The sequence below is a fragment of the Alligator mississippiensis genome, chromosome 1 (genome assembly GCF_030867095.1).
Source record: "Alligator mississippiensis isolate rAllMis1 chromosome 1, rAllMis1, whole genome shotgun sequence".
Classification (NCBI taxonomy): Eukaryota; Metazoa; Chordata; order Crocodylia; family Alligatoridae; genus Alligator; species Alligator mississippiensis.
The window spans coordinates 129,103,649-129,116,872 of record NC_081824.1 but is presented as its reverse complement, the minus strand read 5'-3'; the positions used below and the strand labels follow the sequence as shown (position 1 = coordinate 129,116,872).

Here is a 13,224-nt window from a genome sequence, read left to right as displayed (position 1 = left end):
AACTTAATATAGTTCTTAAGTTTTTATAACTCTCTGACTCAACACCCACTGTTTGGGCCTCCCTTCAACAGGCTGTGTTGGAGTTTGCTCTCGCTACCAGTTCATTTGTGATGATGGCTGCTGCATAGACATCACGTTTGCTTGTGATGGAGTGAAGCAATGTCCTGATGGATCAGATGAAACCTTTTGTCAGAGCCGTGAGTACATAACATGTTTTTTTTTATCTTGGCAGTAGTGGTTGGGAAAGGAGTTTATTACAAATGTAAGATTAGGCTAATCTCTCTGCTCTTTTTCAATGCACAATTTGCATTCTCTTATCAAAATTAGCATTTCAAGCCCTTTCTTGAAAAGAGTGGGCATAACAGGGCATTAGGTATTTAACAGAAATTAATTTTTTTTTAAAGGATATTGAAACTCCAGGAGATGTTAAAGTAACAGACTTAAAATCACAGTTCTCAACACCACATTTTGAAATATCAGGGTTTTTTTCTTTACTGCTATGCTTAGGGTTCTTAGATTACTTGAAGGCATGGCTGAGAGGTCAGACACTTAATGTAGAGTATGCATTGCTCTAGCTGTGCACATTGCAATAATCTGAAATAGTTGGGTGCCTCAAAATGAGCAGCTAAGGTGTCTAGCCAATTCACCACCGTTCTGACATACTTCACCACTCCAGCTGAGCACCTTCACATGGCTTTGACTTTGCTCCTGTGATCTGTTCTGTAAAGCAGCAGCACTGCTGACTGCCTATTCTTGATGCAGTACAATCATAGGCGATGCGTTGGAGGGGGCGCATGGAGGGCATGTGCCCCACAAGATTTGCCCTTGCCGGCTGGGGAGTGTGGGCACTGCTAGAAGTGCTGGCCAGTGCTCCCCCTGAGATTGGTGCCAGCTGGGGAGCGGGAGCGTCAAGAGAAGCACCAGCAGCACTTCTGGTTTTGCTGCTGGTACTTCCAGTTTTGCTGCCGGGGCTTCCAGGGTCAGTGACTGCCCCCACCCCGGTCGGCAATCAACTACTGGTGCCCGCCCCAGACTCAGGAGGCACCAGTTGCCCATGACTACAATAGGAGTGTAGTTAAGATTTAGAAAAAATATGTTCCCAGGTGGTTCTGAGAATATGGTAGTTGTGTCAGAGTTCTATATACTCCCTCAATTTGATGCACTAGTGCATGCTAATGTTTTTATGAATAGGAGTGGAATAATTGCTCTGCTGTTATGAAGTGTTGATTATACGGTAGTGTTATCTTGTATAAGAGTAGGTGGAAGAGTAAGGTTGTAGTTTTTAACTACATTAATTATATTGCATGGCAATATGTGAACAATATAGTTTAAGTTCGTGCTTTATTCACAATGGGTCCATTGAATAGAGAATAAACAGGAATTCAACCTCCTAGTAAATTATTATATTTATATACATGTTTTGTGTATTTTAGAGGGGCAAAATGAAAGTTGGCCAGAAGCTAAGTCTTATTCAGAAAGTGACTAAGGAGTATATGGCTGAATCCCTTAACTCAGGGATGGGCAAAATGCAGCCCAGGGGCTGGATGTGGCCTGCCAGGCGATTCTATCTGGCCTGCAGGGCCTCTAAAAAATTTAGAAAATTAATATTCATCTGCCCTGGGCTGCCTGTCATGCTGCCCTTGATGGCTTGCCAAAACTCAGTAAGTGGCCCTCTGCCCAAAATAATTGCCCACCCCTGCCTTAACTGCTCATTATCAGATACGTAAACACTGTTAGAAAGTATTTTACCCTCTGTCCCTCCCCTAATATAGAGCTGAGGTTGAATGTCCTGAATGAAGTGTTGGCATTATGTTTTTTGTCATCTTATGCATAAGCCACCTTACTATTTCGTCTTAACTTTTTAGTGGGGTGTATCCTCACCTGGCTGCACTCAGGCTGTTTGGTTTCTTTCTTGGGGAACCTCCCACAAGGTCTCAGGTGCTTCTAGGTAGCTAATGCTAGGCCAGGACTCTTCCCTTCCCTGCTTTTTGGTTATTATTACAATGCTAAAATTGTCAGATCCCTGCAACCAAGGTCCCAGAGTAGTCCAAAATGTCCTTCAGAGAGAGCAGAAATGAAACAACAGCTCCCAGAAACATATTGCTGCTGTTTTCTCGCTTCTAAATTCTTTCTTCTGTTTTATATTCATCCTGTCTCTTGCTCCATTAAATTGCTGGAGGCTATGTGCCCTGGCTTTGTCGGTGGTCCTGTGGACTGTTCATCTAAATTACTTCACACAGTCAGGAGTTTCTAGTTTCTCTGCCGCACAGCTGTCTCCAAGGATACCTTAATATTCTTCACAGGCCTCTGCCAGCCACTTTAGTCATGCTGCTCTTCTTCAAAGCAGCCCCTAGAGGCTCAGATTGGCTTTCATGCACCTGGAAGGGTGGATTACAACTTTAACACAATTATAAAGAAATGAGGCAATCTGTGGTTTATATTGACAGACAGTTGTTCCTTACATCTGTCCAATATGTCTCTTACTGACTTCAAAGAATAAGCCAGCATCTCACGGGACTGCAAGTGGTCTTTTTTTTTTTTTTGGGGGGGGGGGGGGGGGGGATGGGGGGGTGAAGCTTTTTTTTGCGAATTGGCCTAGTGAGTCATATGCACACTTAGTGCAGTGATAGGGATCCTTGAATGGATACTCTCAGGCTGAAATTAACTAGATTGATTAGCCTTTGATGCCTTGACATACCTGAATTCAGAGAACTAAGGACAACAGAGGACTACTGCTGATTCATTCAGTCCATGATCCAGTATAACCTCCAACCCTTATTCCCCATTTTTGACTTTGTGCATTTGTTTTCTCTTTCCTAAGTGTAGCACTTTTTATTTGTCTTTCTTGAACTTCATCTGGTTGAGTGCCGGCCATTTCTCTAATTCACCAAGATCAATCACTTCCGGACACACTTCTCTATGCACTGTATCTAAAGCCTCCCACAACTTGTTGCTATCCACAAAATAGAAGCTATTTATATAATATATCATTATCATCCAAGTCATTAATGAAAATACTGAATCAAACTGGAGGTGGAGGTAGGGGTGATGTGTAGGGGTGCACGCGAGTGCATGCGCACCCCCTGAGCATGGCAGTGCACCCCCTACAAAAAGGTGCCATTGACACAGCACCTGTGGGCAGTCACCACTCACCGCCCCTCCCCCCTGCCGCCAACAGCACCAGTGGCATCTGCAGGAGCTCCCCTGCTTACCACTACCATGCTCCTACTGCCGCCACCACTCTCCTGCTGCCTCTGTGCCCCGCACCTGCTGGGGGCATGTGTTGTTCATGGGCAGAGGTCCTCTCTCCTAGTTCAACAATTACCATTAAAAGCTACTTGAAGTTTGCTTTTCTGAAATCCATTGTCCTTATTCTGCTGCTCTCACTTCTCTTTCCTTTCCTTAGACTCATGGACTGATCCTTGTGTGATCATTTTCATACCACACTTTTCATCTTCAGATTCTTCACCACTTTCTCCACATTGGTCAGACTCAAACCTCTTAAGAGAGTAAATACTTCAAAGGTGGTAAGGTAATCGTTCGATAGGGCAAGGGAGGTCCTGTAAATTCCCACAACAGATTAATCAGCCTAGTCCTGTAATTGAAAGACATTTTTCAAAGCAGCCCCAACCATTTTGTGAAGAGAAATACCTGAACGTTTAAACTGCTATGGCGGGAGTGTAAACTCATTTGGTCCCCAAGGCAGCATGAGTGGCCAAGGGCCAGGTTCTGGCCTCATTGGACCCACAGACTGACCCATATTGCAGCCCGAGAGCTACCGCGGCCACCGGGCTGTGCATTGTGGCCTCATAGCCCCAGAACAGTCACATGTGCTACTCACAGCAGCTGCTCTGGGGCACAAGCTGGAGTGGATGCCCCTATAGTGTTCAGGGCCATCTGATAAAACCCACAGGCAGCACCAGGAGCCGAATGATACTGCTCTGGCAGGCCATGTGTTTGACACCTGTATGCTAAGCCATAGCCCACAATCTCCCATGAAGTGAAAAATGACCATTAAGCAGAGGTGATCGTGGTTTGGTTTTTCATGCAAGTTCTGTGAAGGAAGGAAAAGATTTAATAAGGTTTTTTTTATAATTACACTACACCCCCAAGACTGCCCTTGGCAGCCAAGAGTTTTGAATGCTTTTCTTTAAGGAAGGGGAATGTAACAAGCAATAGGACAACAGAGAAACCAGAGACTGGCTATTGTTCAGATTTGCTGCAATAATGAGAACAGTGAAATTAACAGCTTGGTTTGATTAATGGCTTTAATCATGCAGCATGGTCCATTACAGTGCATAGCCTTGAGACTGAAAAAGGCCATGCAGTTACACAGAATTTGCACTTATCCAGTACACATGTGAGTGGAGTACATTGCTCACACCGTGCTGCTGCTTTTCAGACGGCAGATGTGTTTAGGGGATTCACTCAGTCAGAAACAAGCACCTAAATCCAAAGTAAAATTTATATTTAGTGTTTCAAGTGCCAAAGAAAGCTGCCATCTAAACTGAGTTTGAATGTTGAGCAGTAGCAGAGTCTATTAAACATGAATGCTACGTTATAGTGCAGTCTTTTCCAGTACGAGACAGCCATCCACTTTAATTCCACATGAACATTATTGCCCTTATGTTTATAAAAAGCATATTTTTATTTCCCTTAATTCAGTCAGTCCAGGCCGAAAAACAGTGACTAATGCAGCTATTGGCATTGCCCAGCAAAGACCCATGGGGCTGATTAAAAACGCAGATGATGACCTCTCTGCAGAAAACACCCTGAAAGCCACTATAAGAAATCAACCACTTTCGTTTGATGCAGACAAGTCAAACCAGACGCTTTCTCAGAGACCAAAGAAACAAACTGGTGGGTTTATACCAGGTAAGAAATGGTTTCAGTCAGTCATGCCCTATTGGCACAGGAGTACCTTGTGCCATTTTTGACGCCTACTCACAAGTAACGTTTTGCAAATGTAGTAAAAGTAGGGGAAATTATAAGCGGTTAATAAATATACCAAAAATTATCTCTAAGGCCTACCAGTGGCCTTTCTAGCAGCTGGTAAAAAAGGAAGTTACATTTTCCAAGCACTAGAATTAAAATCCAACCAACAAAACACCCAGATAAGTTTGAAAACATTTCTGCCCCAGACACTGCAGTATGTGCCTGCCATGGCACTACAGTAAGGGTGGCAGCAGCTGTCCCAATGTGAACCATCAAGGGCTTTGATTCTGGGGAAATATTTTTCATATTAAAGTTGCTTTCTTTTCTAGAACTGCACTTAAGTGCATGACCATCTGGTGTCAATGCAGAAGGTTCAGTGCCACACGCAGCTCATAGCCTGATATGATGCTCATGGACTTTCACCTGTGGAGATCAAAAACCCCACACACTGTTGCCTTCAGAGGCAAAGAAGCTATTGAGAGTCAGTGAATGATACCATGGCTGTGAGCAAATACAGAACACTCTCTTAGCCAATAATGGAAGCTGCAGTGAAATTGGTTCACTTTTTAACTCAAAGCATGAATAGCCCGCTGCTGAGAAGTTAAAAAACTAGCATGGCAAGTAAATTAAATTAGCCGCCATACCCAGAGTCTTTTACAGACACACAGAGTACAAGAGACACCATTTTCACATGGTTAATATTTAGAGTTAAGCTCCCAGAGTTCCAACTCATTGTAAATACAGTATTATTTTCTTGTTACAACAGAGCAGTGCTTAGCGCCCCCCGCTGCCGGCCCTTGTAAAGGGCACGTCCCTCGCTGGCACTTTGATGTTTCTTCAGGCACTTGCTTACATTTCATCTATGGCGGCTGCAAAGGGAATGAAAACAACTTCCTTCAAGAATCTGACTGCCTCAGTGAATGTGTAAAAATCCATGGTAAAACATTACCTCTGGTGGGAAAAGGGGGACATATTCTGTAGAGTTTTCTTTCCTCTGGCAGCGCAGTATGTGACAGGAGCTCTCTAGACTAGAGGCTGATCTAAAATTCCCCATTCTGCCTGAAATCCTTTTACCTTTTATAAAGCTAATTGCTACCTAAGATTATAAATGCATGTTAGTTGAAAAGGTAGTTGTGGCTTTTTCTCAGTTAGGTTTACTTAGGGCATTTGACTGCCCTTTTGTATTGTCTGTTTCCGTGCTTACCCTGCACAGCTATTTACTCGGTCACCTGCCCTTGTTAGTCTTTCATGCATCAGAGAACATGGAAAAACAGGTTTAAAAATAAAAAGCCAATTGTAAACCCCAGAAAACTGGCATAGGGAATCAGGGAGAGGTATGGTACCAGAGCCTACTTACTTCACTTTTTCTTAACCGGACAAGATTTCCATCTGACTGTCTCTTTTTAACTCTTGGACTTCTAATATTACTTTTTAAAAAGTTTTTCTATCAGAATTTAAATACATTTCAATGAAAGTTAAGAATTCCTCACAGAATAAAATCTCAATAGAGTCTCATATTTTTGTCCAGAAAAACTAGCAGTCTCTACTGACATCTTGGTAAAATTAAAATAGCTTTTGGCCTAGATCCAAAAAGGAACTCAAGTACTGAACATCAGATTTAAGTCTCCAAATCCTGCCTAAATCCAAAATCACAGTCTCCACAATCCCCACTCAGGTGCCACCTAACCAACGGATTTTGCTTTTTGTCATTAAAGTTCCCCAGCTGCTTAAAGTTCTTGTTCTGCATGTGTCCAGAAGCAGCTTATTTTTGACAGAGGCAGCTCAGTGCCTAGTCATGCCTAAGTAGGCTGACCATACGTCTCAGTTTGGCCAGAACAGTCCTGGATTTTTTGGGTTGTCCTGGTGGTGAAAATAGAAACAGAAGTGCCAGATTGGTGCCAACCCTCCCGCACTGCCTCGCCTGACTCCTCCTGAGCAGTGGCTGGATGTGGGGAGCAGACCGGGCTGGGCACAGCTCCTTCTACCTGAGGCTGGGATTATCCAGGGGGGACAGTGTCCCAGATTTCCTTCAAAATAATATGGCCACTCTATGCCTAAACCTTAGCAAGATCCGTAAACTAGGAGTGCCATCACCCACTTCAGCTGAGGACCTTCATTTGGTAGACATTTTTAGAGAACACCTACCACTTCGGGCTCTATCTAAAATGCAGTGATGACCATTTTTTTCTGAAAGATTAAGAGTGGGATGTTGCTGCAGCCATTTTATAATAGTTTTGGGGGACGTAGGAGACCCAGGTTCAGTCTCCTCATCTACTTGAGGGGATCTCCCACCTCTCAGGAGTGTGCTTTAATTAACAGACTATAAGCTATTCAGATGGGCACTCTCCACCCATCCAGCTGCTGTTCCATTATGTGTGGAGTAATAAAAAGCTTAGCCCAGAGAGAAAAGACCATGGAAGATGGAGCACGATTTCTTAGACTAGGAGGGGATTTCCTGGGTTTTAGTTCCAGCTCCTGGGGTTGTTGATTTATTTTATATTAAAGAGTTTTAAATAGCAGGGTCAAGAACCCAGGACACCTCCAGGTGAGTGACCTCACTCCCACATTATAGAATCATGGTCATTATGGACCGTTTCATTTCAGCACTTCTGACATGAAATGTTGACTTGTCATTTTGATGATATTTTATGAGTAAATATACTTCGATTTAGAGATCCTTAACAACTCCTTAATTAAATGAAATTCTTTTTTGCTTGTTGTTTCTCCAGAAACAAAAGTAAAAAAATTGAAGTTTGGAATCAATTCAAAATACTTATCAGAAAGTAAGCCAATAAACATGAAACATGAAGATTTAATAATCATAGTGGGTCTACAGAATATTCTTCATGCCCCTTGTTGGGAAATCTGTGCTAATGAATTTCTCATGAAAATATCTAAATCCAAGCACTTGGGTTTTTATTTTCCCCTCTTAAAAAATCAATTGGACTTTGTTGCACTTTACAAAAGTAAAGGTCTTCAAAAACCAGGTACTTAATGCACAGGTGTAAGACTCAGGAGGCAGACATGAGATTTTCTTACAAGATGCTGTGTTGCTTTTTCTGAAGAACTCTTAGCAATCTTCCTATTTAAGGCTGGGTCCTCTCCTGAGCTGGCGTTCCAAATTCTCAAGTGCTTTTGTGAAATGGTCCACATATATATCATGTGAAGGACTACATCAGAACAAGCAAGCTAAATTTATTTGTAGGTCAGGCAAATTGAACTCTAGATCACCACAGTGTTAAAAAGACAGTATTCTAAATCACTATGCCTCCTAAAAGATAATGATATGAGATTTAAATCTCAATGTGGTGACTCTCTTTTCAAAATACCTATTAACAGGTGTGACTGCACAACAGACCACAATGGATCCATCATCTCATTCCAATTCAGAGCCAGGTCTGACCCTTTTTTTGATAATTATTTTGTATTTGATAATTATTCTGTACGTGAAAGTATAGGTTAGGAAGGTAAATGTTGTGGTTTAATCAGTCCAATGGCTTGAAGTCACAACTGGGGAAAAATCAAACAAGAAATAAGTACAAATTTCATAGTGTGGAATTAGCTCTTGAAACTGTCTACACAGGGGTGGGGGGCATCCATCACTCAGAGGGTATGGACAAACAAAATAACCAGGAGTAAAAAGGGGTGAGGACTTAAAATGCAGCCTCCTGCAATCACTTATGAAAGATAACAAGGTCTTACCATTTACATTTGTAAATGTGAAGATCACCATTAGGATCGTCTGGGCTGACCTACTACCTAAGAAAGGCCAAAGAATTTCAGCCAGTAATTCCTGTATAAAGCCCAATAACTTGTGGCTGGATGGAAGTGTATAACACAAGGTCATCTAGTTTTGATTTAGGTATTCCGGGTATGAACAAACAAATCACAGTGAGTTAAAAGGGGCCAGGGACTTATCACGGAGTTCCTTTGTCACTACACAGGAACTGGAAGCTAAACCAAGGCATCTGAGCCCTTTTTCAATCAGGGATATTACTGTTGTTGTTGTTATTATTACAGTTCATAAGATGTGGGAGGCTTGTTCTTATTTCTGCTTTTACTTGCCCTGATGGTTATTATTGCAGGTGTAGATGGGACTCCTTTTACCTTTCACCACTACTTGGGAGCTTTCCATCAGTAAACCTATCCCTGGAAACAAAGGATGCCTATATACGAGCAGTGAGGCTGTTCTGATGCTGTGTAATTACACCACGTCAAAGCAGACTCAATAAATAGAGTCTGCTGGAGCTTGGAAATTACCGTGCTTCAGCAGCCTCCAGCGTCTCATGTATCAGCATCGCCGCACATCGAAATAGTGGCGGGGCGCTTTATCTAAAGCCCGTCAAACAAGCTTTTGAAGTGCGGGGACACTGATACATGAGATGCTCTGGGCACTTTACTTAGAATGGCTCTTGGAGCCCCTCTAATTAAAGTACCCTCCCCACTCCAGGAGCACATGCATAAATGCAGAAAGATATTGCATAGACGGGCAACATTCTTTGGGTAGATGTGATATCTTTTCTTAGACCAACTGAGTAGCTGAAAAAAAGTTCTTTGCAAGCTTTTGGGCGCAATCACCCTTCTTCAGGGACAGGGAGACTGCTGTTCTGACATCTCCAAGGAATGCTGTCCTTTGAGATCTCAGAACAGTATAGACTCCCTATGCCTGAAGAGGGGTGATTGTACCTGAAAGCTTGCAAATAACATTTTTTTCAATTACTCAGTTGGTCTAAGAAAAGATAACATGTCTACCCAAAGAACCTTGCATTCCTATGTCCTTAGACCAACACAGCTACAGCCAAAAACTCAGCAAAGCTATCGCATAAATACATGCCTTTAGTAGAGCCACTCAGATAATATGGTTACGGCAAGCAGGACAAAACCCTATGATAGGATAAACTGCTAAAGCTCTGTCTGGATTTGCTATGGTGGCAATTTTCTAGGACCTTGATCACACTTTGAAAATTATTTACTGTTGACAACAGGCCAGCTCATTTCTACTGTTTCCAAATGGGGTCAGAAGCTGTTGAGCTCCATAGCTTCTGATGGGAATGAATGCTAAAAACCTTGTGCTCTGAACAGTTTGCTGTAACAAGTTTATGATTTGGTTCTGCCTAATGGAGTGGCCAAAATATTTGCAACTATAGTCAGAAGTCTTGGGGGCAGCAGCTTTAGCAACCACAACCATGTAGGAGGTCTGAGTTTAGGAACAGGCCAAAGATTTTCACAGTATAAATCACTGTAACAGCTCTGCATTCCTCTGGCCTAATCTCTGTCTCTCTGTTCAGATTGCTCTATGCCAGGTGCTTTGCAGCACTGTTCAGTGAGAGAATTACAGCACTTGATTAAATGCCAAGCCATTGTAAAGCTTCTGCTACAGAAGCATCCAGCAGTAGTAGCTACAATTAAAGCCTATGCAGCCAGTTCCAGTTCTCTTAAATGTGACTACACAAGGAGTTGTCCCAAGACAGGAAACCTCAAGGGAAATGCCTCAGAGCAACTGTGCACAAACAGCCAGCTGTCCCAGGTGGAAATTGCTCTGGATTACAATAGGTTCAAGAGATAGTATCAAGTGCTCCCAGCATTTTTTTCCTAGGGGAAGTTTTTTTCCCTAGGATATCCTGCTCACATGTCCATGGCTTTAAATAAAAGCACACTATATTGGAGACAGACAAGAAAATAAGGAGAGTCAGAAGACCAAATCTTGACATAGACTTGCTTTAGATTAATATTGGTAAACAAGCCACTTGACAAACAAGAAACTTAAGCTCACAAACTTTCCTCCAAAGATGTGTCAGTAAAAGCAGCACTCATCTTGTTAGCTCAGGGTTAGGACTCCAGGAAGGGCTCAGGGAAACACGTTGCAAGTTTCTGGCAGAGTCAGTGCACTTTGATAAGTGCATTTGTTTCAAATTTGTTTTAATTCATATGATTTTTCCAAAAATTAGGCAGACAAGTTTCTTTGGGTAAATCTGTTATCTTTTATTAGACCAAATAGTTGGAAAAAGTCTTCTTTGCAAGCTTTCAGATAGAAACACTCTGCATCAGGCTGAGGAAGCATCTGCCTCAGCATTGATATTGTACTACAGGATACTTCTGCAGACACAGTAACAGTTCCCAGAGCCGAGGGGGAGTAGTTAATATCACAACCAAAGTGTCCCACATAATGGGCACGTCTACATGTGCATTAATGCGCTGTAATTACAGCACATTAAGTTAGTACCTGTAATAACAGATACTAACTTAATGCACCGTAATCAACGCTATTGTGCAGTAGCACCAGCACACCTTTTTTTTCCCTTGACACTAATGCACAGTATGCTAATTCTACTATGTGTTAATGCATTGGTGTGGCTAGTGATCAGTAGAATTAGTCTACTGCATTTCTAGTGTCTCGTGTAGATGCGCTCAGTGTATATTACCATTAAACACAAATGTAAAAGGTGAGCATCAGTCTGTTTTTATGGGGTTGTTGGGGTCAAGTCCATCAGTTTTCATTAAGTCATCCCATTATTGCTCAGTAGTGCAATACATAAAGCATTTCAGACTGTGCAAGCATGATGGAAGAAACAGGCTGAGAATAAGCTCTTGGCAAGCAAAACTCCCATAGCATGCAGGCCAGCGTTCCAAAACAATCACTTCTTAGCAGCAGTAAAACACGTGCCTTTGCAGCCCTCCTTACACAGTCAACACTCTTTTATAGCTGGTATTCTGCAGTGGGCTGAAAAGTCCAATTCACTATATCCTCCTCACTTCAGTGTGGAATGTTTTCCAGACATATTTATAGCTTAAGACTACTCAAATACCAAACTATACAATGTGATGGAATATTAGTCTGAATTAAGGTTGCTTGTGAAACTTATGCAAGTCCTGATTTACCACAGCTGATTATTTTTTAAATGTTAACATCATTAGACATCTCCTAGTTTTTAAATATATGTCATTTTACTTAAGTAAAATTTTGCTTGACATTTGCTTATACCTCTTACTTCCTTTTATTGCTGACTTTCTGTTTGGGATTTGTTTTAGTTCTCTAACCCATGCGCAATGCAGAGATCTGCATGTTGGTGATATGCTGTGGCTGGTTTATAATGTAGAATTTTTTTCCTTTCAGCTTGAGCTTCAAATGGCTTTTTTCAAAATGTACAGTAAGGATTTGCAGCTCTTGATTTGCAGTTTGCTAAATGTATCCAAGGTCCTATTATTTGAATAGTCTGTCATGGTGTTCTAGCAAATGTGCTTCCTGAATCACTGACCACAATACATATATCTTGCATTGGATTTTCTGCAGATAATAGTTCCTCAGGGAAAAGGACAGGTGATAAAATGGAAAATGACGTTGTTTTGTTGAAGAGCGATCAGGGTGGAGGGGGACACCCAGTCCCAGAGACAGGTAAGACTCTTCCTATGCATGTCAATTTACTGCAGGGTCAGGCAAAATGCAGCCCGCCAGGCCATTCTATCTGGCCTGCGGGACTGCTAAAAAATTTAGAAAATTAATATTTATCTGCCCTTGGCTGCCTGTCAAAGATGACAGGAGCCAGGGGCAGTAGAACCCAGGGGGAGCCGGCGGCAGAACTAAACAGCTGCAGCAGCAAGTCTGGGCCGGTCCTGTCCTGTTTCCCGCCCCCGCCCTCAGCCCCAACCAGAAGCCTCTATCTACCAGGGGCTTCTGGAGGCTTCTGGCCTGGGACTGCTCCTGCCTCCCTGCCTTCCCCACACCCCACATACCCACAAACCTATACCCACCCTCCCACAATATACAAGAGTAAGATTTCATGTTAAGCTATTACACTATCACCTCTGTGTACACTACAGAATCACATGTAAATCAGGACAAAAATATTTTTTGAAATGAAATGAATGAATGTTGTAGTAGGTTTAATTTTTAGAATATAATTTGGTATTTTTCTGGTTTCGAGATGGCAAAACCCCTTGCTGAAAGGAGTACTTCCAGGGGGCAAGCAGAGGGACTTCTGGTAGCAAAGGTTAGGGGTTAGGGGGCGGGACTTCTCATCCTAAGATGGCGACAAGGGGGTGGGGCTCCTGTCAAGGGGCGGGGCTACCCATGCGGCCCTCGATGGCTTGCCAAAACTCAGTAAGCGACCTTCAGCTCGAAATGATTGTCCAGCCCTGATCTATTGGCTACACTTCTTGAGCTGTATTGTTTACCTTTACTATCAAAGAGGCTAGTATGACAGACCCAGATAAATAAAGGAAAGGAGTACTACTGTGCTCTATTAACACTGCTGCTTGTGTGTGTGTGATTCTCCTAAGGGTAACTAGAAG

At 42.5% G+C, this 13,224-nt stretch overlaps 1 protein-coding gene across 7 annotated transcripts in view; it reads left to right on the top strand.

The window, feature by feature from the left end:
* The window catches only part of LRP11 (LDL receptor related protein 11), a 37,438-nt gene that overhangs the window by 21,896 nt on the left and 2,318 nt on the right, over positions 1–13,224 (top strand). For 3 of the 7 annotated variants that reach the window (XM_059713957.1, XM_059713946.1, XM_019488332.2), the window contains exons 4-8: positions 72–197; positions 4,666–4,875; positions 5,702–5,872; positions 8,275–8,331; positions 12,227–12,328. In XM_059713957.1, the coding sequence (XP_059569940.1) occupies positions 72–197; positions 4,666–4,875; positions 5,702–5,872; positions 8,275–8,331; positions 12,227–12,328 (666 nt within the window). The remainder of the gene's footprint in view (positions 1–71; positions 198–4,665; positions 4,876–5,701; positions 5,873–8,274; positions 8,332–12,226; positions 12,329–13,224) is intronic. The other 4 variants (XM_059713952.1, XM_059713971.1, XM_059713965.1 and 1 more) reach the window with 4 other exon arrangements.